Here is a 26,811-nt window from a genome sequence, read left to right on the forward strand (position 1 = left end):
TCTTGCACTGCTGCCAGATATTAATTTTGTTTTTGTTTTTTCCTGTAAGAAAGACATTGACCACTTTTTTGCACATATGGCTCTTTCTTTTTCTGCTATTACTCCCAATTTTCTCTACAACAGAAAAAACCCCACAAAAACAATAATGTATAAATAAAAGGCAAATTGCTAAATGCACACCAGTGTGATGGACAAGTATACTTTTTAACAGTCTTAAACATAAAGTTAAGCCAAATAGCCTTAGTTTATTCTTCTGTCCTGTGCAAGAACACACTTTTACACTTTTTTAAGTTGACAGGTTTTTTTTTTGCCAAATTTCTTTGTTGTCATGTTTTATGCATTGGGTTTTAGTCCTTGGTCAGTCAGAAGATATCCAAGCCTCTTCCATACGACAATTCCATTGGGACTATCTATCATCAATCCAACTTCCCTTCCACTCTCAGGCTTGTCTTTACTCTCCATCCTCCTGTGTTACTTCCCAACCACTTTTTTGTTGATGGCAACATGATTCCCCAAGGTTGTATGATAATCAAGGACTGCTATTTTCCAACTACCCATAGGAATTTGGTCAAATATGTGGTCCATCCCTGCTGGCAGGATTTATGTCAGCATAAGGGGCGTCTTATCCTGTTCAGGTCTTCTCTGAATATGTCATCCCATGTGGCATGGGATGGAGGTGCCATCTGCATTGCCTTTAGCCTGGCAGTTACCAGCTGATCATGTCCAACTGGCAAGATAGTTTTTCTTTCAAAGGGGGGCTAGCTGAAGTGGTGGTGCATTGGTTGACTAGGATGTTACCAATCCATTTGCAGGAGCTGATGCAACAGATGGAAGGTCTATCAATCAATTAAGATAAGTGACAAAGCCCCTAGAAATGAAGCAAGAGGTCTTCACACAGGATGAGGATAATAATGGGCATGTAGTCCCCCATACTGTTCTGACAGGTTTAACACCGCCTATATGAAAGAGGCACAGGCCGGTGCCACCCAGTCTATATGCTGAAATAAGAGACCTCCTCTGGGATGTTGAAGGGGGCTTCAGTGAAATAGCGACAATCTAGAAATTTACATCTAATATATATACTTCAGAAGTTAAAAGACCAATAAAACCCTTAGCACAATATTTTTTCAAATACATTTAGAGCATTCTAATTCCAATGATTACTAAAGATATAGGTAGATGAGCTCAATCTGAACATCTTGCTTTATCCCTTGTTTTCTGGAGCAGGCAGCCCACAAAAAACTGACTGGGTTGTCTATTTTCAGTTTGTGGATTCATAGGCACTCCAGACACCCAAATGCACAAGCACAGAAAAAGTTAATTTTTCATATGTCCCATTCAAGGGGCATATATGTTTGTGTGTAGTTATTTGTGGAAATGTGCTGCTATTAAGTTTATATTTGCGAAAGGTGAATCTGTGGCCCTTTTCCTGGACTTGTGAGTGGGCAGGCACAGGGGCTCCAGAGCTCTGTATGAACTGAGACACCTGAGGTCAAATTATGATTTATTTTATTTTTTTACATTAACTGATTTGTACAGAATCTCATTTTCATACTTGCAGTGATGTTTTTGCAGTCTTTGAGCTGACACAGGTATTGTTGGTGTCTCAGAGTCCCCTAGCAGTTATAGGCCCCTGGGAACTGGTCCCACATGTCCGGTCAGTAATCCATCCCTCACCTGGACAAAGGGAGGGGAAATTATGTTAAAATGCTATTTGTCGACTACAGTTCAGCATTTAACACTATCATCCCCTCCCTACTCACTACTAAGTTGGGGGATCTAGGACTGCATACATCCCTGTGCGACTGGATCTCCAACTTCCTAACAGACAGACCACAATCAGTACGGGTGGGCAACTGCGCCTCATCCACCCTCACCCTCAGCACTGGAGCTCCTCAGGGTTGTGTCCTAAGCCCCCTGCTCTACTCACTGTACACCTACGACTGCACAGCCACTTCCAGCTCCACCATCATTGTCAAGTTTGCTGACGACACCGTTGTCGTGGGTCTGATCTCAGACAATGACGAGAGGGCCTACCTGGAGGAGATTAAACACCTGGAAAACTGGTGCCAGGAAAATAATCTCCTCCTAAACATCAGTAAGACAAAGGAGCTGATCGTGGATTGCAGCAAGAAGCAGGAGCGGCACTACCAACCTGTGAGGATCAGTGGAACCACAGTAGAGAGAGTAGATAGTTTCAGGTACCTTGGAGTTCACATCTCGCAGGACCTGTCCTGTTCCCGCCATACCAACTCCCTGGCAAAGAAGGCTCGTCAGCGTCTTTACCACCTCAGACGCCTAAGAGACTTCAGACTGCCCTCCAAAGTACTGCGGAACTTCTACACCTGCACTATCGAGAGCATCCTCACGTGGAACATCACAATCTGGTTTGGGAATAGCACCAAGCAGGACGCATCACTCACACGGAACTTCCTGACCTGCAGACCATCTACTATAAGCGGTGCCAGACCAAGGCCAGGAAAATTGTGAAGGACCCCACCCATCCCAACAATAGACTCTTCTCTCTGTTGAGGTCAGGGAGGCGCTTCCGCTTCTTGAAGACCAAGACAGAGAGGCTGAAGAGGAGCTTCTTCCCACAGGCCATTCGGGCCCTGAATCAGGGAAACTGATAAACTGTGGGGACCACCACCACCATGTAACATAACTGTATATCTGTATATCTGTACATCTGTATATATAGATTTATACTCAATTACCTTGTTACACAACAACTGTAGATATGTTATTATACAAAATGGATCTGTACATCCTGTAGATTGTGTACATATATACCCAACCATATTACACCTGCACTGTACATTTTGTAGATTGTGTACATATATACCCAACCATATACATTGTACATTGTGTATATAATCATAATATACATATATTGTACATACATTGTTAATATATTTTGTACATACATAGAATATATATATATTTATCTTGCATATATATATATTTCTCTATGCACCCCTGTTTTCTTTTCCTCAGTTTGGACAGAGCACTCTCCACCATTTCACTGCGAGTTATACTGTGTATGACTATGTATGTGACAAATAAACCGAACTTGAACTTGAACTCGAACTGTGTATATGAAATAATACAATATTATTCACTGGTGAACCTAATACAATAGAAATAGCCTCTACTCCTTAACCTAGCACTTGAATAGCCATCAGAAACACTGCTTACAATTATGGCATTTAGCTGACACTTTTATACAAAGCAACTTACAATTATGACTGAGTACAACTTGAGCAATTGAAGGTTAACAGCATTTCTCAGGGGCCCAACAGTAGCAGCTTGGCAGTGGTGGGGCTTGAACCAGCAACCTTCCAATTACAAGTCAAGTAACTCCCATTTGTTTAGACTTATTACATTTTGTGTAAGTTTGGGAAATTCACAACATTGTTTAAAACCATAGCACAACTCTTCTAATTCGAAAATTTTGCTTCACATAAATAGTTTGACAAACCACCTGGTTTGCACCTGCATAACCAAGCTCTACCTAAATTGCCAGCAAGCGTCCAATATTAAATGGAGCCTGAACATTTATTTCTACTCAGTTCGCCGATGATTACCAAAATAATTTATACTAGAATTAAAAAAACTCTCATTTGCATACTACAGAACCACTTATGCTGTCATCCACGGTGAGTTTGCGACAAAAGTGTCACAGAAATACAGGAAAACCGGCCTCCTTGTTCCTGACGCTTGGCTAGCGTACCTTACTTTTTGCTAGACCATAATTGGTACTGTGTTGTCTGCGTATTGGCGCGGTACCTTTTCTCCCGGGGAGGGGTTTTGTGCTTCACTCCTCCTTCCATCAATGTAAGAGGCCCTGACGCTGACCGGCTTTGCTGTCGGCCCTCCCTCCTCGGCTGGTCCCTTTCTGGCTTCTACTGCAATGGCGGAGCAACAGCAGTTCTACCTCTTATTGGGGAATCTCATGAACCCTGACAACAGTGTCAGGAAACAAGCAGAGGTATGGGTTATTCTCGCTAAAACGACTTGTGGTTTAAGAACAACGTGTGTGTTTTGGTCATTTACGTGATACCGCTACATGCTACAAGATCTCAGCGTGGCCCAGCCCACGTGTGAAGGCGCAAGTTTTCGGGGCGTCTTGCTCTCTTAGCTTTAGCTACGTCTATAGCTCCTGAAGCGTTATCTTCCTAGATGTCTTTTCTAACCATCTAACAAGCCAAGTTAGATAACAACTATTACGTTGCCTGCTACATTACTCACCTCACCTTGCTTTGCGTGGCAAACGTAGCTATCGATTTAATTTGGCTAGCTACCTGTGACTTACGTTAGCTGCTTATTTCATTATAACGCAAGTTAGCCGGGCATTGCGAGTTTTGCCAGCTAACCTATCTTATCCGAGTTATTTTAGGCCACGAACCATCTGTGCCATTTTGTAAAGTCTTTGACCACAATCGCACTGACATTTACAGTTGTGACTGGCACTGGTTAGGTTAACGTTAACTTCCAAAAATTCAGTCAGCAGAGGTAGCTAGCTAAGCTAAAGATAACTAAGATGGGAAATGGGAGCTTGAAGTTGCTGGCTACCTAAGCTTATGTAGCTAGCATGCTCGCATTTCAGTAGTGATATTACTATTCTAGCTAGAGAAATATCTGTTGAAATAAACGGTGTAAATAAAGCATGACCTGACCACAATGTCAGGCATAACAATTTAACGCGACGTGTCGCTGAAGTCACAAAAACTGACCAACTCGTTTCTTGATGGCAAACCTAGCTGGCTGGCTACCTAACTTGTGAACAGGCCTTTATTAAGCTGCACACCTAACTGTGAAGTAGCTGCCTACGTTAGCTAACGCAGAAATACAGTTAAAAGCTGATGTAGTCCAAAATACAGTTTACTTGGCAAGTTTAGCAATCCCAGCTACGTTTAGTACGACGCCACCAATACGTTGGTTGGTCAGCAAGCTAAGGGATAGATTTTTTTTTTCCCCCGAATAACTACATCCGGATAGTTATAGTCCTCTACTAATGAGTGTAAACTTTCTTTCCTGCACTCTTACAAGCCAGACTTGGTTGTTTGCCATGGCGATGCAGTGTGGTTATTCTTTTGTTCAACACGGGATAAATCGCGTATCCCCGGTAACGCCGAGCTGCGTGTGGACAAACTGTCCGGCCCGGTCAGTGCATCTTTTCTCTTTGAGTGCTCAGCGCTGTGCATTATAGACGATGCAAGACTGACGTCGCGCTAATTTTAACTCATTTAAAATCCTAGTTCGGCTAACGAAGGATATCCCGGATTAAAACTCTTTGCTTGTTGATGTTGAGAAACTAGCATCAACTTTTTTTGGAATATTGAATGTTTACGCTGCACAAAGCTGACGAGTGTTGATCGATTCATTCTGCTGTAGTTCGCTTCAGTGTTTAACAAATCTGCCTATTGAGTTAACGATTATTTGTCATAAATATTAAAATCTGCAAAATGATTTGATAACATGTTGGGCAATACTAGCTACAAAGTTTGCTAAGAGCGCTTGTGTGGTTAGCTAGCCAGAATACAGTAGTTCACAATCAAAACTGGGCCTATCGTTATATCATTTTTAGCTAGCAAAAAGTTAAATCAGGGGCTAATCTAATCATGCTCATGTCATCATGGGGGTTTCATTGTTCAAATGACCAATTTCTGTTCTGTTTTAATTTTTGTTCAGTTGAGTTTGCCATTTTAATTTTGTTCTATTTAAACCATATTTAATTTTTGTTGATGCCTTTTGAGCGCTCTGCTATGTTTGCAGTTTTCCCCTTCTGTTTCATTTAGCCATATCCTGCTACCTTTTTAAGTTGAGAGTTACAAAAGAAAAGGTAATGAGATGCTCATATGCATCAAGCCATCCCCTGGTGGAGTCTGTGGAGAGACTTGTCCTATTACTCAGCAAGAGTGCACTGTACTCAGTCCATAGTCCAGTGCTGAAGTTCCACATTTTAAAATCTCATTCAGGATTAGCAAGGTTTGGGCAAAATAAGAAAATTGCTTATGTTGCTTTATGCACCCAAATAATGCAAGGGTTTGTGCCATTTTTAATGTAGTCCTTCCACAAGATACAACATTGTGTTGCTTTATTATCACAGAAACTAAAGCAAAGCACCCCGTCAAAGGTGCCATCGTGTGTTGGGGCTCAAAGCTTCTTAAGCACTGTTCCTTTGACATCATCCATGTCTTTAGCCCTTAGAGCCCCTGATGACTGCAAAGTAACTTAAACTAACTTGCTCTTCACAGGGGCCTCAAGAAGTCATGCCTTATTTAAAATTCCAGCTCAAACAAATTAGGTTCTTTTAACTGATTGTGCAGCAAAGACGGTTTCTTTGCTTTTGCCATAATATTAGCCAACATTTGGTAGATAAGTCTGATGGTGGTCATGATGCATTTATTCCACAGGCCAAACTCAGATATAACGATACAGTATTGTAAAGAATGAGGAATGGATAGAGATTTGTTTGCTCATTAGTTGTCAGCTCATTGATTCCTGTGAGGCCTACAAAGCCAGCAACTGTACTTTTGTAGACTTGCACACCAGCCTTCAAAACCCTCGTGTTCAGTTGCTCCACTCAAGAAAAGACGTTCTACAGAGTGGAAAAAATGATGTAGAAAATTTAACAATAGGAATAAAATAATGTGTTTAGAAGGCATGTTTGAAAATATAAACAAGCGTGTGTGTGTGTGTGTCTGTGTGTGTGTGATGCACAGAATCCTCACAGGTTTGGGCCATTCAAAATCCCATTGTTTCAGGAGTTTATTGAATTATTCTACTATATGGTACCAAAGTAAACTAAATTTGGTGAATCATTACTCCTGATTAATTCTATACCAAGTAAAGGAAACCACTGTTAGCTAAACAGTTAAACTTGGACATTAACAGGCTAACTCATATGGTATGCTTAAGTTAGCAAATGTTTTGTCTTTCTGTGCCTGCATAATAACGTTAGTGGATAGCTAGTTAGTTTTACTTATTTAGATGTTTGGAGACTAAAGCTTTGAAGTGTTTGCGAGTGCCAGGGTGTACCAGTGGTTGTTTAAAAAAAATGTACCTGTGGTTGCTCTTCTTGGAAGCATGCATCAAACTGTAGTCAATTCATAAATCATTTGGTTAAATAGCATATCTGGTGTCTCACCAATTTGATTGTTCCCTGGCCTACCAGGAGCGAATGGGTGCAGATGCACACTACCTTATTGGAATTTTAATTGGAAAAGGCTGAATGGAACGCGAGCCCAGGAATTGGCAAATGCCAAATGGCTCAAAGCTGAAAAGTTTATGAAAAATAACATTCAAAAAGACATTAAAAATAATGGAATGTTGAAATGGTAAAGGGGGTGGGGATGGGGGGAATGGCACACTAGTTGAAATTGATGGTTGATAGAAATCCATTTAAATAAGAAGACTATTGATTCCCCCCCTCAGGAAGATTAACTTGTTACAGCAGTATAAGAGTGAGGAAAAGAAATACGAATGTAAAATTCCAGTGTAAGTACAGATTGAGTGGTCAAATTTCAAGTATAATTTAGCACACAGTGGCTGTTGCACTACAAAATTTGTCATGATATGATAAATTATTTATTCAATTTTTGCACAAAATGCCTTTAAACAATCTTTTAAAAAAATTATCTAAATTAATACTGCATAGTAACTAGTAGATAATTTATTGTTTTTAACCATACCACCTGTTCTAAGTGGCTCATTTTTGCAATGTTTTTCCACAGCAAATTTTAATAGGAAATGTCAGAAAATAGAAATATTCTAATGTGTATTTTAATAAGCTTTTTGTGCATCATGATCTGTTTTTTCGTGTCATGCTGTGGTTGAAATCCAACAGCTGTCGTTGGAAATGACTTAAGCCAGTTAATGGACTTTTCTTCAAGACCATGCATAATATTAAAATCTCCAACTTTACATACTCCTCTGTATGGCATATATTCATGTCTCTTTTTGCTGACCACAATACATGTACAAAAGTGGAATAAAAGTTCCCTGGACTTCCAGGTTTGCTGGTGCTGTTTTGAACGTTTATAGACTGTTGGATTGTGGCTGATGCGAAGTATCCTTAATTCTCGACCTCTGAGGCTTCCATCTCTCCTCACTACATATACCAGAATGTCGCATGCAACACAAAAGGCCAGAGAAAAGTGATGGTACTGTACAAATCAGTTACATCAATGAATTGGTGCCATCAGCCTTTCATTAGGTTATGAATTAATTTAGCCATGTTTTGGACATCTCTCCCTACAGAACGATACTGTTCTGATGTGTGCATACACTTTAGTATTGCATATGAACTTATGAAAAGTTATACTTCTCGTCATCCATACATTGAGTTTATGCATTCACTGTTTAGGTGTTTATTTTATAAAATGAAACTAAATATTTACATTCACAGAATATTTAAAGAGTAGTGCAGTATCATCATGCAGGATGACAATACGGCCCGGGCCCCATATGGGGGTGGATAGAATTTTGGCGCAGCACCTGCAAAACATAAATCTGTATTTCTTTGGAACTTTTTTTTTTTTTATTGCTGAAGAAACGGCTGCCTTTAACACCACAAACGTTAACATGGCAGAGCCAAACTTCCTAGTTTTTTTTGGTATCTTAAAAACTAGTTGAAATGACGCCAAATTATTTTTGAAGAAATTATTTAAAAGAAAGAAATAAGGTCAAAGTTGGTTTTGGCAGGTTAGCTTTAATTGAGGGTTAATTGCTTAGGTAATTGATCCAAACCGTCTGATTGGAGCATCTCCTGTGTAATGTATTGACCAGGTGTGTTCTTCAGTCAGCCACTACCATGATCTTCTATGGTATACCAGGTCATTGCATATCACTAATTGACTTGAGCTGCTTACGTAAAGCCTATATGTATAAAACATTTGATTTTGGCACATAGTTGTCCAGATAGAGATGTAAACATGTGCTAATTCCAAGTCTATGCATGTACTCCTTGGTCTGGGGCTAACAGCAGGTTATCAACATCTATAGACAAATCAGCGGGTAGATTATGTATATGATGTGAAAGTTCTCATGTTGCTATTTGGCCTGCGTCCGCAGCCTGACGTGCATATGGACACCACTGCCACGCCACTCCTTGTTTTCTTCTGAGAAGTAAATGTGCCATGTATCTTCTAGCTACAGTTACACACGATGTGTAAACATGAACGGGCCACAGGTTTCATCGTACATCTTAACATGACTGCTGGTCTTTGTCAGGTAAAGAAAGAAGTCTGACTGGCAGTTTAACACCGATTATATTCTGCGTAGGCTGCAGAACCTAATTTGGCTCATCCTAACAGTGAAAAATGAACAGTTTTGGGATTATGCATTGTTTTCCAAGATTATGCTGGTATATTGATGAGTGCAAAAATGAATCTATCAACTTGTCCTGACTAATGACTTTTTAGAGTTCATTTCCCTGAGGGGATCAATAAAGTCTCTTCTCTAGATGTGAAGTAATTTAGTTCATTTTCTGTGTCACACCCTTTGGGGGTGTTTTGGGCCACTTGGAAAGGATTTGTCTCTGCATAATGGTGAATTCCATTGGTTATGGAAAACCTGTTAAGTTCAGCTGCTTATGAACAAGCAGTTGGTGCATGTATGTGGGCAGATGAAAAATGCAGTTTTACTTTAAAGATATGGAGTTGTCTAAATAAAACATTTTATCTTCTCTATATTGCTTGCAGTTTGTTTAAAAGAACAACAGTTCTGCTTAACAAACTAGTTTCTCATAAGCGGTCAACCAATTCAGAATGGGTGGGAATTGGATTTTACACTTTATGCTTTGTTTTGCATCATCGTGGTGATGCTCATCCTATATCTTAACTCATGCTTATCCTACAGTATCATTCTCTGTTCAAAACCCTTACACTTAATCAGATTTTTATTTAAAATAATTTTTTTTTTCCTTCCTTTTTTATGTAGGAAACATATGACACCATCCCTGGAGCAACAAAGATCACATTCTTGTTGCAGGCAATCCGTGATGCATCCGCTGCGGAGGAGGTATGTAATATCTATTTGGTCGGTTTAGCTTCAGGATTCATGGTTTTGTGCAGGTCCCAAATCATATGAAAAATGACAGATAGCAGCATGGCTTTTAAAAGGCTAAAAACTCATCAAACAATATCATTTTAAATGCCACAGGAAATTGGGCAAAGAAAAGACTACACAGAGATGGCATGATACCATTTTTTTTCTGTACTTGGTGTCTTCTGATATCAATACCAATCCAGTATATTTTTCGCATTAAAACCACTGTGAAAGAGGTTATATTTTTGCAGATATGCATAAAAAAAAAAAAGATTAGTCTTGTAAACAATGTTTGTGTTTTAAAGCGTTGAATTTTTTCCTTCCATTGCCATACAGTGTCACAGTGATTTGAGACTTGACTTGGACTCTAGATTAGATCTAGATCAGCTGCAGTAACATGAGATCATGGGGAGCACATCTGCAGCTGCTGTCATTTGTGAGCTTTGGCTCTTAACCTTTAGGCTATAAAGCCAAAACAAAAGAATGTCTACATGCAAGTTGTACGGTATCAAAATAAAGGATGCTTGATTGTCCATGTTTAATCACGTACTTCAAAAGCACCCAGATAGGTCACTTGGTAATGTGAAAGACGAGTTGAACTATGGAAGCGCCTATGGATGGTTAGATAGCAGATGCTGAGACATGTTTGTTAATGTTAGCTTGTTACCAGTTTTGTAACTAATGGTGATTAACTTGGTTAGATTGGCATTCACTGTATATTTTTGGAAAGATGAGTGATGGCTTGTCGCACTTGTCGCAGAGAGTGCTGCCTTTACCATTATTACAAAAAATGGTTCAGCAGCTCACATTCCTCTGCCATCATGCGCAGGCTATCAGTTAACATCAGCTACTGGCAGGTTACATGGTTACAAAATTATTAGGCTCTTACACCTAATAATAGCCTGCAACATTAGCTTAGTCAGTTCTTCTCCCAAAACCTTTTTGATTCCAGATGGGTTTTACTACATATAAAAATGTTGACTACATCGTCCATATTGGAGTACTGTGACTTCTCAACCTAATTCCTTTTCCATATTGTTAATCTATAGGGTGTTTGAGTTTATCTAGTGCATAAAAAAGGCCAAAACATTGATTCTAGACTGAGAAGAGGTGTGGAAGTCTACATCCAGGGCCATCCCAGACCAATGCCCATTACTGAATCCATAATGCAGAACTTTTCATGTAACCTGCCTTTGCAAAATGCATTAATACATCATTTCCTTAGATATCACATGAATAGTTGAATTCCTTATATACAGCAATATATGCTGAATATATATGCAGCACATTTGCTGAAAATGTGTAGTACTGTACAAGATTTGCCCTATAAACTCATTTCATGGACAAGCACGCTCTGCAGTGAAACAGAACATCTTGCAGCCAGAGAGACAACTCTCCAGCATTATGTGCAGACACATTGTCATCACTATGTGGGGACACTTAATGAATTTTGCTTCCTGATTTCCTTGCTTCCTACAGGTTAGGCAAATGGCGGCTGTGCTCCTGCGACGGTTGCTGTCCTCATCTTTTGAAGAAGTCTATCCAGGCCTAACACTGGACATTCAGACTGCCATCAAGACAGAGCTGCTCGCCTGTATCCAATTGGACGGTTCATCCAGTATCCGTAAGAAGGTCTGCGATGTAGCTGCGGAGCTGGCCCGCAATCTTCTTGGTTAGTTGGACACACTTACCACCCCTCTTGTGCTATGGGTCAAATTTACCAAACCATTTACCATGTCTTTCTCTGTATGGTATTGGTGACTTGGTCAGAGACTTTTTGGCCTACAAGTCTGGGTATGCATTTTGGTTCATTAGGGCTTACAGTACTTTTCAAATTGATTGGACTGATTTTTTTTTTTTTTTTTTTTTCCTCCCCCCATTGGCATCATCAAGATGATAATGGAAACAATCAGTGGCCAGAAATTCTCAAATTTCTGTTTGAATCGGTCAACTCGCAGAACGTGGCTCTGCGGGAAGCCGCACTTCATATTTTCTGGTGAGTGGATCATTTCCTGATGATGTGGTTATGTCTCCATCTCCTTTTGTGTAGGTTGTCGGACCTTTTTTGTTCTAAAGCGTGTTCTAACTGAATGCTTCTGGGGTGTTTTGAGATGCTCTTTGATTTGGATTAACCCTACCGTTTCTTTTTGTGCATCCAGGAATTTCCCTGGTATCTTCGGTAACCAGCAGCAACACTATATGGACGTCATCAAGCGCATGTTGGTACAGTGCATGCAAGACCAGGAGAACCCACAGGTCTGTTTTAATACAATTTCAGAAGATATTATTGGAGAACAGGCTTTCAATGTGGTGTGCTGTTCAAAGGATTTTTTTTATATATATATACGATTGACGAGTGAATGGGGCTGCTGGAGATGTCACTGTGCACCCTGATGTATCTTTACAAATTCAGTGCTGCATTTGATTCCGTTCCTCTACTGCATAGATTTCCAATTCTGCCCAATGTCTTGGTCTCCCTTCACATGAAGACTGACATGGCTCTTTGAGGGAGACTTGCTTCCTTTGTGACTTTATGCATGTCGTAGCACCCAGCATGTTCCAAACATGCCCTACTAGGTTATTTTATTTACAAATGGCTTAAAGGATGCTTTCCAGAGGAAGGGATGTTGAGTTTGAACCTGTGCGGTCAGTGAGAACTCTTGTTCAGAGAAGCCTACACTGCAAACACCCCAGTACTAAATTAACACCTACAGTCCAGCTGGATGCTGTAAATGTTGATGCAGCTGTGGAATAACTGCTTTGTGCAGCAGAGTTAATTTCCACAGCATGGCTAACTTTTAAATGTGAGCTACTTGGCTCTGTAGGTTGGTTCATAAAGTGTGGCTATATGACAAAAAATATGAAGGTGAATTACTGAAGTCATTGCAATCATGTTTTTAACTGATTGTACATGGGGCAAGTGGGTCAATTTCAAAATATAAGTGATTATTTTTTTTCCCTTATCTTGGCTTCAGTTATCTGACTGCAAGACCCCCCAAAGTTACCCGTGAATTGACAGATTTGACATCTCTGTGATATTTGGACACATTTAAAAATAGATTGTTAAAATGCATTAATTCTATTTGCTTTTTTTCTGAAATATGTAGTAGTAAACTACCAAATTTGTGTACTAATCTTTTATCTGAACATGGCTTTGACGACCCCTTTAAGTTGCAGTATGTTCCGTTATGTGCTTGTATATGATTGTGCTCAGATTCTGTGTGGTTCTGTTGAGCTTATTACCTCAGCAATGTGAACTGCAAGCAGAAATCATTCCTCAGTTTTTTTGTGGGGAAACCCTCGTGTCTCACATTGCAGTTGTGTTTTAAATCTTCAGATTCAGACCCTGGCTGCACGAGCCACAGCATCCTTCATTCTGTCCAACGAGAGTAATATGGCACTGCTGAAACACTTCTCAGACCTCCTTCCTGGCATACTACAGGTGAAGGGCAATGTGAACACAGACCTGCCTAAAACAAACTTAATTCGGTCTAGTTTCAAGTTTGGTTTGTTTGTCACATACATAGTCATACACTTGCACTACAGGTGAAGGGCAGGGTGAGCATGTACAAAAGACACGCACACAAATCTCTCTCTCTCTGTCTGAGTTGGTTGAAGTCCTAATTAAGCTGTTTGCTGATGGTCATGCCATTTATCTCTTACCTTCTCTAACTGCTCACCTTAATGCAGGCAGTCAATGAGTCCTGTTACCAAGGTGATGACTCCGTGCTGAAGTCTCTGGTAGAAATTGCAGACACTGCACCTAAATATCTGAGGCCAAACCTGGAGGCTGCTCTACAGCTCTGTCTCAAGGTATGTGCATAAACATTGGTCTTTTGTATTTTGTTTTACTGTGCTATGTTGGTCATCAATACTGATACTAAAATCAAGCATTTCGTTGATTTAATTTCAGTTTCAAATTGAAAACTTTTGCCCTTAAAATAGACATGCTTTGTGTCTTGTTATACAACTGTGTACATGCAGACTCTTAAGTGTGTTCAAATGTATTTTATTTTCATGACGTGCTTAAAAGATTTGTCATTGTAGTGTGTGGCTTCATTTATTGCAAATGTTGAGTTAGGAAACTTTTTTTTTTTTTTTTTTTTTTTGGAAACTTTAGTTTCTACATCTACTGGCTCTTGCATTACTTTGCACGCAGGATGGTCAGTCAGTTTTTACAAATAGAGTGCCAATAATGGTTTGTATCAGCCTTATGTTTCAATTATTAAGTGTCTTTAAAACAAGTCCACAAATCTTTACAAAGAGTAAAGGTTATACGAGGTCATGCTTGTTATAGCTGTGACCAATGTTCCAGTTTCCTGATTTGTGGGTTTTGTTCGTACCTCTTTATGACTTCTGCATTTTAAGAGTTGCTTCACCCAAGGGTGCTTGAGTATTCTATTGAAAGGAAGAACACTCAGCAGAGACATCAAGAACAGTGTACTGCATGTGGCTGAAATGGCTGTGCAAATAAATTTTGTGCCTGGTGGTTCCTTGAGGCAGCTCTCATGCTGCTCATCGAGGCTGTAATTACAGGCAGACATTGACTTCTGTGATGTAATGCTTGAGAGCTGCTTACCTCCTATGGCTTTCAGAGCCCGGTCACAGAAACATTGAGAACTTGTGAATTGGTTGTGTTGTTCTGGCCTTGGTATGTCTGTCAAGCTCGTGGTATAAAGTGGCAGCAATGTATGTTCCATAGAAAGATTTAAGGGAGAGCGTTGGTGAAATCTGAAACCACTCCCTTTTATCTAATGCTGCACTGTTTGGGAACTGTATGGGTGTCTGAAATCTTGATTAAGCTCTCCTTGTCTACCATAACGTAAATGTGCTGCTGCACATGATAACCATGTGAAACTCCTAATTAGTAGTTTTCTTATGTGTTTTTAGCTTTGTGGGGACACCAACCTGACTAACATGCAGAGGCAGTTGGCTTTGGAAGTTATCGTCACTCTGTCGGAAACAGCTGCCGCCATGCTGAGGAAACACACTGCCATAGTGGCCCAGAGCGGTAAGAGCTTGGCTCTGATGTCACCGCCATTTTATGGGATCTTGGGCTGAACAATATGGACAATGTACTCTGAGGCATTGTTTTCAAACCAAATAGCTGTATGTCCCAAGCAGAGGGAAAACAAATGCACCAATTTTTTCCCCCCTGATTTTTACACTCAAACTGCCTTTGTCTCAGTGAAAAAAAGTTATCTGGTTGTGTACCATTTTATCTTAATACAACAGCAGTTACTTGCTGAATTGAGTTCTAAACAGTGAGTGCCATGGTACAGGGGTGCACAGAGAATTGAATGGAATTCTGGGTTTGCATATGCTGGTCTCTTCTATATGCCAATAAGGATACACAAGAGTTAAGGGCCATAGAGAACCAGTTCATCCTATTTGTTTGCCACATTTAGCTTAAAGCCATCGTTGTGACATTTTGTATTCATGGGTAAAGCTGGCACCTGATGGTAGATCGTCGCACAGAAAGCAGGACATGGGACGGAACAATAGTGTGCAGTGGGCTGGATTCATAGAGCTTCGGTGTTTTGTCTATAACCTCCTCTTGCTGCATTTGTCTCCTTGCTGTCTTTTGGTTATAATGCGGCGGAGCGGTTGTTCGTTGCTGGCCATTTTGTTGATCTTAGACTGTTGCATCTCTGAGAGTGTTATGATGTAATGCTTCAAAATGGTTAGACATGCTTTAAAAAATTGTGGCAATTTGTGCCTTTTTACAGCCACCGGAGAGACTCTAGCCTCAGCCAACCCTGAATACTAACCGTGCTGCTTAGCAAAGGCCATAATACCACCCCAACCACTTGGACCAATTCTGTGATGTTTTCACTTCCACCAATACTTTGTTCCATTTTGTTAACCAGACTTCATTTTTTCTAACTCCATGTACCTTACAATAGGCAACATGCTCTTCTACTGAAAAGTCACAAAAGTATTTTTTCCACCAAACAACTAAACTTCTCTAACTAAACCAGCTAAAAAAAAGGGAAAAGGGAAGTCAAAACCATAAATGAGAACTTTAAATATAAGCAATGTAACATCGACAAAGAGAAAACAATCCAGGCTTGAAACAAGATGTTAATGGTCTAGAGCCAGAGTGTAGCACAAACAAAGGAGTCTTTTGCAAGGTCCACAAAAACTGCTTTTTATCCAGTACTGTGGATTGTCCTCTGGCTTTCCAAATCAAGTTGGGTGGAGTCCTTAGGCCATGGTTCCCTCCCGTTCCACAACCTTGGCTTCTAGCGATAGAGGGCTGTAACACCACCACTCATAGACAACTAATGGAACAGTGTTGGATACAGATGCATGCCTCAGTTAATGAATTTTCAGGTTTGTTTTTGTTCATTTAGAAGGACCTGTTTCTCTTCAAGAAAGTTATTTAAATGAATGCTTTTTGGTAAGTTTCTTTTTTTTTTTTTTTATCTTATCTAGTTCCTCAGATGTTGTCCATGATGGTGGACCTGGAAGAGGATGATGAGTGGGCAATGGCAGATGAGCTTGAAGATGATGACTTTGACAGGTATAACAGTTCATTGCCATGTGTGTATTTCTCCACCAATCCCTAAAGGGGGGGGGGGGGGGGGGGACAAGCCGTTTTTGATGTGCATGCTCTGCAAAACGTTACTAGAAGTAACACAATTTGTGAATACTGAGCACGCATGTAAATGATCTTGCAAGCTTAATGGGCTGTTACTAATGCAGTGAAGCCACGTAGCGAAAAATGCAGTTTGGCTACGCCATCCTCACCCAGTAGAGAAGCCGCTCTGGGGGTTGTACAATATAAAGATAACATTTAAGATATAAGGTTCCGTCTTACCAGTGCTGGTTTTGTGACGACCACCACTGCATGTCATTTTTTTCCCCCAGTAATGCTGTGGCTGGTGAGAGTGCCCTGGACAGAGTTGCCTGTGGTCTAGGAGGGAAAATGGTGCTACCCATGATTAAGCAACACATTATGCAGATGCTGCAAAACCGTAAGGGTTTTAAACTAGACACATTTTCCAAAGTGATCATTCTCTTATCAATGCTCCATAACGCACGGCACTTGATAACTTTTCAAAGACCTTCTCCTGCCTTTCTGATGCTGTGTCTTTGCACTGTGCTATATGGATGATTTCTTTCCATCCCTCCCACTTCCAGCTGACTGGAGGTACAGGCACGCTGGGTTAATGGCGCTCTCTGCCATTGGTGAGGGCTGCCATCAGCAGATGGAGTCAATTTTGAATGAAATTGTCAGCTTTGTTCTGCTCTTTTGCCAGGATCCTGTGAGTATTGCAACTTTTCAGTTGCCTGTTGATTTTTTAACTTTTTGGTTTTCTTGCAGTATAAACTAGAGGCACATGAGGTCATGTAGTATTTCACTCTGAAGAAGCTATTCAAATACTTTGGCCCAGTGTATTATCTGTTGGGGAATGTGATTTAAGGGCATATCCCTATGCAGTGCCATGACTGTCTGCACTGCTGATGGCCCTCGTCTTCCTCGCCCTTCCTCTTTTTCAGCACCCAAGAGTTCGATATGCTGCTTGCAATGCCATTGGTCAGATGGCCACAGATTTTGCCCCTACCTTCCAGAAGAAGTTCCATGACAAGGTACCACCTTGGTTGCCACTTTTAAAGAAAATACTTTAACTCTCTTGTGAACTTCCACTTATGTAGCACCTTTCTCAGTACCCAAGGACACTTTACAATTACACTCTACACGCTATGCAGTTACGCCAGCATCAACACACCGGTGACCCTTGTAAATGAGTCAAAAGTTTGGCCAGGGAAGCTTATTTCAGATGTACACACTCTGACAGTTGCATTTGGCCTATAGACTGAAAAATAACAATTTACAAATGATGTTTTACACACCACCATCTGAGAGAAATTTCTGTGAATTGTAAAATGCATCTGAGAATTCTCTTACTGTGATCTTGAGACTAGAGGATGCACTGCTATCAATTGATATCGGAACTGGCACCTATTAAATGGGGTGTGTCTGTATTTGGCTTTGTAGATGCGCTGTTTAAGGCTGAAAAGTCACAACAAAAAGTACTTCATGTGACACACAATTGTAATCCTACTACTTTGGGCAAACAAATTTTCAAAAATTAAGACTTGATATTTAATGTCCAAACAAATATTCCACAAACCAATACCCAGAGTATTCAGATGTCAGCTGTGCGTTCAGGGCATCCCTGTACTGAGTACAGTCATGCACTCTCCCCTTGCAGGTCATCTCCGCCCTGCTGCAGACCATGGAAGACCAGTCGAACCCCCGCGTTCAAGCCCACGCGGCTGCAGCTCTGATCAACTTCACGGAGGACTGCCCCAAAGCTCTCCTCATTCCCTACCTGGACAGTCTGGTTCAACACCTCCACGTCATCATGGTTGCCAAGCTCCAGGAGGTCAGTCATGAACTCTTGGCATCCTTTGTAATATGCTTGCAATAGGAATGTGCTTATTCTGTACTGAGGTATTAGGCATGTGCTAGGAAGTAGGTGAATATGGCAAAGTTTATGTGAAGGTGTTTGAGGTGCGTTATGTTTCATAATTTTTAGTTTGAAGGATATCCTCAAATTGGATTAGACAAAACACACCAGCAAATCTCATTTCTGATCATTCGGTTCAAGTTTAGATGATCAATACAGTTTAATGGCAGTAAACCATCTTTTATGCGGTTTATTCTGTTTGCCTCTTTCTTCAGTAAACTTAATATTTAGCTACTACCCAGCTATTAACTGTATCATTTGGGTCCTGGGTCTTGAAAATTGTATGCCTGATGCATATTTTAAGTGTGTGAAACTAAAACTGTATAGTAGTAGTTTTTTTTTTTTTTTTTTTTTTTTTTTTTCGCCCTCTCCAAATCTTAATGCTAATAACTGACTGATACTCACTCAAATATGATGCATCTATGGACAAACTTATTTTTGGGTTTCCTAGCTGATTCAGAAAGGCACCAAACTGGTGCTGGAGCAGGTGGTGACTTCAATTGCTTCAGTGGCTGACACGGCTGAGGAGAAGTTTGTGCCGTACTACGACCTTTTCATGCCCTCTCTTAAACACATCGTGGAGAATGCCGTTCAGAAGGAGCTTCGTCTGCTCAGGGGCAAGACTATCGAGTGCATCAGTCTGATTGGACTGGCTGTGGGCAAAGAGAAGGTGTGGGTCGCATGTCTTTTACATTTGTGGGGTTTTTTTTTGTTCATCACTGGATTTGATTAGTGACCCTGTTAATTTGCAGCCTGCCTGTTGCTTCTAAATTAAATACTGCTACAGTTTGATATTGTTAGTATTAACAGAACATTTGCCAAGTATGGTCAAAAGAGGTGGAGGAATGTTGGCACAGGTTATAACTTTATCTGCTCAAGTTTACCAAACAGGAATAAGCAGGAAAAGAATGCTATTGATTTGAGCAAGGAGGAACAGGAAATAATTTATTGCATGCAAGGCAATAATTTAATAACGATACATAAATAGGTATTTGAGTATGTATTTGTAATGATGGGAATTGTAATGGTCAGTGTTCCTGGTTGGTTCTCCATCCTCAAGATCATTGCATATGGTCTTAATAAGCCCAGTTGATGGAGATGTGATTAGAAAAAAGTCACAGGACTATCTTGAGGGAAAAAAATCCTATAATTTGTTGTTTAGGTCTATAGCCCATCGGTCTGCCATGCTAATTTTCTTGTGTTGTAGTTCATGCCTGATGCATCAGCTGTAATGCAGTTACTCCTGAAGACACAGACTGACTTCAATGACTTGGAGGATGATGATCCACAGGTCAGTGATCTAACCTCTAGTAAAATTCCTGTGAGCTTGTATTTGTTTTGTACCATATACAATAGTTGGCAATTAGTTGGACTAGTTTTTGAACACTGATTAAGGGTGATCAGCCCACCGACATCAATGCACTGTGGTCCTTGTGTAACCATCACTTCAGTAGTTAAAATGATTTTAACATGATGGACCCTGCACAGTTAAGAAGGGGGGGAAATATCCTAGGTGTTTCAGTGCCAGGTGTTGCCAGTACTGAGCATACACTGATCCACGCTGCTGGTCTGACTATTCTCAATGAAATAATTGGTGATTTTTAAATATCTGACCTCACAATGATTCATTTACAGTCTAGGATTCACTGCATTCTAATCTCAGGTTTTGTCATGGTTCAATTTGATTTAGATTATTTTTGGATTGAGATTTTGAGATTGATTGATTGATTATATATGTGAAGGAACCATTAACACAAGAAAAACGTAGACAAAAACAATGTACTTGCTTGTTTTGTGCCCCCCCCCCCATAAAAAATAGTACAAGCTATATGAATAAAATTATAATTAATTTAGAATAAATTCTAACGCTCAAAAATAATTTGAATCAGTTTTCACAGGGATGTAGCAGGATGTTTCAATGCTTTTATTAAACCCACAGTCATAAGTATTGTATAAATCTCCAGATCTCCTACATGATTTCTGCATGGGCCCGGATGTGTAAAATCCTAGGGAAAGAGTTCCAGCAGTACCTGCCTGTGGTTATGGGCCCGCTCATGAAAACGGCCTCCATCAAGCCCGAAGTAGCCCTCTTGGATAGTAAGTCATAGTTGCCAAGCTTTGTTAAGCATCTTACCATGTGCAGTGTGACCATCTCACCACTGAATGCAAGTTTCTCTCAATTAATGTTTTCTTCTCAGCTCAGGACATGGAGAACATGTCTGAAGATGATGGATGGGAGTTTGTGAATCTGGGAGACCAACAGAGCTTTGGAATCAAGACTGCTGGATTAGAAGAGAAGGCTACAGCTTGTCAGATGCTGGTGGGTGCTTGAGTTGTACATTTAATGGACACCACTTCCACCTGAGGCGTTTTTATTTAAATTGAGTTACGTGAAATGTGGATGTGGATGTGCTGATTAGCATTTATCCCAGATCAAAGTGATTTTAATGTTGAGTCCAAATCTAATTTTGTTTTCCAGGTAATAATGCTGCATAGTTAAAGTATAATTATAATAAAGTTAGTAAAATTTGGTCCCAAAGTTCCATGGCAAAGACATGTCAGATGCACCAATTGTTGTAGTAATTCCAACAGTTGTACCCTTTTCAGTGAAGTATTGGACTATATACAAATTTTCTGTCTTCTCTCGTAGGTCTGCTATGCCAAGGAGCTGAAGGAAGGTTTTGTGGAGTACACAGAGCAAGTAGTGAAGCTAATGGTCCCTTTGCTAAAGTTTTACTTCCATGATGATATCCTTTACTTGCCTTGGGTCCTATAGTTTTCTTTTGTGGATATTTAAGAGGCATTTGCCTCTCTGCTACACTTCACCCCAATTAATTGGTTAGTCATAGGAACCTATTTTTCAAAGCTTGTTTGTTCCTTAACCCCACCCCCTCACGTGTGCGAGTAGCCGCCGCCGAGTCTATGCCATTGTTGCTGGAGTGCGCACGCGTGAGGGGTCCCGAGTACCTCACACAGATGTGGCACTTCATGTGCGACGCACTCATCAAAGCCATTGGCACTGAGCCTGACTCAGACGTGCTGTCAGAGATCATGCACTCTTTTGCCAAGGTACCTTTTTTCTTTTGAAGTGTTTTTTTTTGCCCCCCTTTGTTTACTCCCTGCTCCACTGAGTATGATTTGGTTCTTTAAATGCAGGCAAGACCATCAGTTGTCTTTTTAAACGTGATTGTAAAGGTTGCATATTGATTAGCACAAGCTGCACTGATAACTGCAGTTATCAACTTTTTTTTTTTCCTTTTGTTCTTTTAACAAGCGATCAAATGAAACGGCCTTAAGATTACACATTTTGCTAATAACTGAAAATTTGGAGTTTGACACACTTCCGTCATGCATGTTGTGTACATTGCACTTTTTTTGTGTGTCCTTGATTTGACATGTTTCAGCTCCTACTCAATGGAGACCAACAAGGACAGAATCTACACAATTTATTTGCCAGTTTTTCATTTCTCACCTAATTGCCAGAGTTGGTATAGCATCATGATGGTCCAGAAATTAAAAAAGGCCTTACAGGGCCTTTAATGTGCCACAGCCCATTTTCTGAATTTTTTTTTTTTTTTTTTTTTTTTACATTTGTTTTTCATTGATGCATGCTTGTCTTAATATAGTTCCCATGAAGTACAGATGTTTGATTAAATTCTAGAAAAAAATAAGGTTCTTGTCTCTTCCATGCTCCAGCCACCATTCCTGCTTTTTGAGAAATGGGATTTGCGGATTTACTGCAAGTGTTTTCTTTTCCTCCCCCGCTGATATACACATGTACAGTGTATCGAGTTGATGGGAGATGGCTGTCTGAATAATGAACACTTTGAGGAGCTGGGTGGCATCCTGAAGGGTAAATTGGAGGAGCACTTTAAGAACCAGGAACTCAGGCAAGGTACAGCCAGGCAATCAATTATTCTCTAAACCAATTTCTTATTTCTCCCTAAGTTCTCAATAATCAATTCTCTTGGCTTTTCTTGTGCAGCCAAAAGACAGGATGAGGACTATGATGAGCAAGTTGAAGAAACATTACAAGATGAGGCAAGTCCTGAATTGCACCATTTAATATAGTGTACGCAACGCAATTCCAAGGTGCTGGTTAAATTGCACTTTGCTATAACTAATATCACTATCTTTTGCAGGATGAGAATGATGTGTACATTCTTACCAAGGTGTCGGACATTTTGCACGCAGTGTTCAGCAGCCACAAGGAGAAAGTTCTTCCTTGGTTCGAGCAGCTGCTTCAACTTATAGTTAATCTTATAGTAAGTATAATGTTTACTAACCATTCTTTAAGTATCTTACCTCACCCAGATGATATCTAGTTCATTTGTATTTGTTAATTTGCAATGACCTGCATGATTATTTTTGTAGCCTGCTTAAATTCTTGTTGCACAAATATGGTGAATCTGAAGTATAATTGTAGAACATTTTTGTATTTATAATGGATTTTCTTGGGGGGGGGCACTTCTTTATCCACAAAAGTATTTTTCTTTAAGCTTGCAATCCTAGCATAGTATTGAGTTTGAAATTTCCAGTGTCTATCAAGTCCTTGATTGCTTTAGTGATGTTTCTGTTCATTCTTGCTCTTTGCCCAAGCTGTGTGATAGCACTCTGGTACTGTTTCATGATATCAAAAATAAATGTATAAGTGCATTGGACCATTCTCTTTTTGGCTTGGCACTACTTGCACTAGGTAGAAAGCTTTGTATCCCCCACTACCACAACATTAAAGATCTGATATCAACTGCACATGCTATTTTCTGGTATTGTGCATCTGTGGACAAGGTGGCAAATCAAAATTGACTGTTCATTCACAGATATTGAGCATCCATCTTTAATCCAGCTGGACAAAGAAATGGTCATTTAAAGAGTTGATTACTCTGGTACTGGAAAAAATTATTTACAAACACCCCACCCCACTTCTCCTACAGTGTCCACATAGACCCTGGGCAGACAGACAATGGGGTCTGTGCATTTTTGATGATGTGATCGAGCACTGCAGTCCCTCTTCGTTCAAGTATGCAGAGTACTTCTTGCGGCCCATGATGCAGTCTCTTTGTGACACCAGCCCTGAGGTTCGGCAAGCGGCTGCCTACGGCATCGGAGTCATGGCCCAATTTGGAGGCGAGAGCTACAGGCCCTTCTGCACAGGTGAAATACGTTCATAGGGTTGGGTTCATTTAAAAAAAATCAGTTTTGGACTTTAAAAGGCATGTTACCTTTTGCTCATGATATGAAATGAGTTCTTTTAAAATCCCAGGAATACCTTGTTTTAGTATGAATTATTCATTTACCTGCCTTATGGCTGGACTACATTTGGCCTATATCTTTTTAGGTCTAGTGTCATGCATTTTGCTCAGTTCATTTTGATTGAAAGCCTTTTCAGAGGGCTTGGACTAAGACTGCTATCCCTGTCCTTGGCTGGTAAGAAGCTGCACTTTTCCATTTTCAGAAGCCATTCCTCTCTTGATTGGAGTGATTCAAGCTGCAGATTCTAGAGCCAAGGAGAATGTCAATGCAACAGAGAACTGCATCTCAGCTGTTGGCAAAGTTATGAGGTATCGACCAGAATGTGTCATTGTCAACGAGATCCTTCCTCATTGGGTTTCATGGCTGCCACTGAATGAAGACAAAGAGGAGGCTGTACACACATTTAATTATCTTTGTGATCTTATTGAAAGGTGAGTCCCGTTTTGTGGGCCTGTATTTGGAGTTTTGGTTTATGCTTCACCATTGATTATCATTCATGTAATGTTTTGTATTTCCACAAAAGCAACAATCCTGTTGTTCTTGGGCCCGACAATGCAAATCTTCCCAAGATTTTCCTCATCATTGCTGAAGGGTTTGCTAATGAGTCTATCAAAGGTGACGATGATTGCAGCAAGAGACTGGCGAATGTCATCCGTCAAGTACAAGTTAGTCTCCTCAGTCAACCCCTTGTTCGTTCGTACTATATTCATTCATTTAACCAATATATCTTTAGATAATGAGATGAAGTACCAATGACTGATGCCTCAGTCTCAGTGTCTGACACTGAATGATGTTTATACGTCAAACCTTCAGGTTTCTGGAGGACTATGGACACAGTGTGTATCAGCCCTTAATGAAACGCACCAGAAGGCCATTCAGGATCTCCTCAACACAGCATGAGTGATGCTCTACTCCTCTGACCATCTTGTGAGAGAACTCGACTGGAAGTCCTCTTAAAAACCCTCCCCCACACCCACACGTGATGAAACTGTAGCATGACTTGATTGTAGGGCTCAGTGGGCCTTGTATTCAACTCCCCCCATATAAAAGACTTCCCTCTTTGTAGAAGAGACCTTCTTTGCTCATTTGAGTGAAAGTGGGGAGGTGAAGACAGCCATTGTCATTAGATGTTGAGGTATTTCCAGTGTAGAAACCATACTTTCTTCCCTTTTGGGTTACCTCAGTTCTGTCGTTGCATCTTAATGTCTTTTAAGATCACAAACTGAGGATGAGGATCATCTGGGTCTGACCTGCATTTAGGCCCCTGTCACTGGGGTGACAAACCTTGCAAAAACTTGTTGAACCTGTGCCAAAAGTGTACGGGCGACAGGTAATACCACTCATTGCTATCTTGTGTGTGGTGGGTGTGGTTAGTTTTGTTTTGTTTGTTCTGTTTTTTGCCTTTTTGTGCATTTAAAGTTTGTTTTCCAGTTTTCAGTGGATTCTAGTGAATAGCAGTGACTTTGGGGAAGTGGGGTTGAAGAAATCTGTTGGCCTTATCAGGCAATTGTGTGATGGCTAACAGTGTCCTGTCATTGGTTTACTCACTCCATGATACGAAAATAAAAATATTACAGGTAAGGTATGACTGGTTGGTGATTTTATTTAGATGTAGTGTTGCCATACCAAACACACCTTGTCCAGTGCTCATTTTCAAGACCAAGTCTGGTCCTGGACTTCATCATTCCTTGTAGTTAATTAAATGATCAATGTAACTGGTTGGCCATTTTGTCACACCTGACTCCTAGGAAAAGGGAGGGTGGAATCTGTAGGATCTGGTCAGTGATTTTGAATACCTCTGGTCTAAAGGCTTCAGTATAAATAAGTGAGATTTGGATGGTACTTCCTGCCAATATAAATGTAAGGAGGTTAGTTAATCTACCTAAAATATCTGTCAAAAAGACATGCTTGCTTTTTTTTTTTTTTTTTTTTGGTGATTTTTAAACATTCAAGAAACCCATGGTCACAGTAGCAAAAGTTCACAAGGCCAAGCATGAAGATCTGCTCTGTTGGAATTAGAAGTGCAAAAGGGCAAGAGAATGAAATTGGAAGGAATTTCATGCCAAATGTTCTAAACAGACAAGCAGCTGTCTTCCACATAGATGAGCAAGGAAAAAGTAACAAAGAAGCTGCTACCAACCCATAATAATGGTAGGTAGAATACCTCATAACTTTAAGCCATTTGGCCTTTGCCTAGTCAAAATTACTCATTTATGTAAACAGTTTAATGCTCATCTGCAGTGAAGCTGATCATAATTTGTCATTCACTGAAACAGACCGGTGTGTTACATTTACACAGCCTTCATTAGAAAATGGACTGATCTGTTGGTGCTTATTGATATGGACAATTTTCTTTTTTTTTTTTCTTTTTTTTTTTTTTTAAATAATTCTCCTTTATGCTAAAAATTTGCCTCATGTAATGAACATTTGTTTGCTCTTGTTGCATGAGATGAATAACCATCCTATTCATCTAATGACAGCTCAATGTTTTGGTGGGAATGTCTGTCATTCTATCCATGTTTGTTCACCAGTGAACTAGAGAATGATTGAATTGGAAAATAATGGTTCCAAGTTAGACTTTTATTTTTACAATTGTTGCAGAGTTAGGCCTTGAGCAAATCTGTAGGGTTTTTTTTCTTTTGTTTTTAATGTAATACTTCATTTTCACCATGCTGCCTTTTGTTTGCACAGAGAATGTGATTTCCAGACTGCTCACTATTTGTTGCTTTTAGATCTTGTCGCAGACTTTCATAGCAAAATTTGACACTGCCAGAACATAACTGGGGTTGAGGCATGTAACCTAAAAGCAGGCTAATGATTGTAGCTCTCCCTCCATTTTCACAAGTAGGTGTGTGAAACCTATGCATCAGGAAGGGATATACAATTTTAGATATTAGTTCCCAAAAAGGTGAAAAACATTTCTATCTGACAAACTAGCTAGGTCAATGTTGGCAAAACATTAGGTATGACCAAGATAATTAAGTGTCCAGCTAATGTGGTAATAAAGTTGACTATCAGAAAGCTA

At 40.1% G+C, this 26,811-nt stretch overlaps 1 protein-coding gene and 1 non-coding gene across 2 annotated transcripts; both read left to right on the forward strand.

Moving 5' to 3' along the window:
• The first annotated feature begins 3,874 nt into the window (after positions 1–3,874).
• Positions 3,875–25,371, forward strand: kpnb3 (karyopherin (importin) beta 3). Its single transcript, XM_027006148.2, has 26 exons — positions 3,875–3,991; positions 9,946–10,026; positions 11,533–11,725; positions 11,947–12,049; positions 12,213–12,309; positions 13,391–13,495; positions 13,744–13,866; positions 14,944–15,064; positions 16,492–16,579; positions 16,927–17,033; positions 17,200–17,324; positions 17,560–17,649; positions 18,276–18,449; positions 18,985–19,203; positions 19,741–19,824; positions 20,498–20,630; positions 20,732–20,853; positions 21,184–21,280; positions 21,430–21,602; positions 22,317–22,428; positions 22,519–22,574; positions 22,676–22,798; positions 23,468–23,687; positions 23,989–24,217; positions 24,310–24,451; positions 24,600–25,371. The coding sequence occupies exons 1-26, from the start codon at positions 3,914–3,916 to the stop codon at positions 24,684–24,686; spliced, it is 3,282 nt and encodes a 1,093-aa protein (XP_026861949.2). The 5' UTR covers positions 3,875–3,913; the 3' UTR covers positions 24,687–25,371.
• Positions 14,535–14,669, forward strand: LOC113574959. The gene has a single exon (XR_003410365.1). It is a non-coding gene; the product is annotated as a small nucleolar RNA SNORA84 (small nucleolar RNA).
• Positions 25,372–26,811: the final 1,440 nt, after the last annotated feature.

This window comes from Electrophorus electricus, chromosome 16, assembly GCF_013358815.1.
Source record: "Electrophorus electricus isolate fEleEle1 chromosome 16, fEleEle1.pri, whole genome shotgun sequence".
Classification (NCBI taxonomy): Eukaryota; Metazoa; Chordata; class Actinopteri; order Gymnotiformes; family Gymnotidae; genus Electrophorus; species Electrophorus electricus.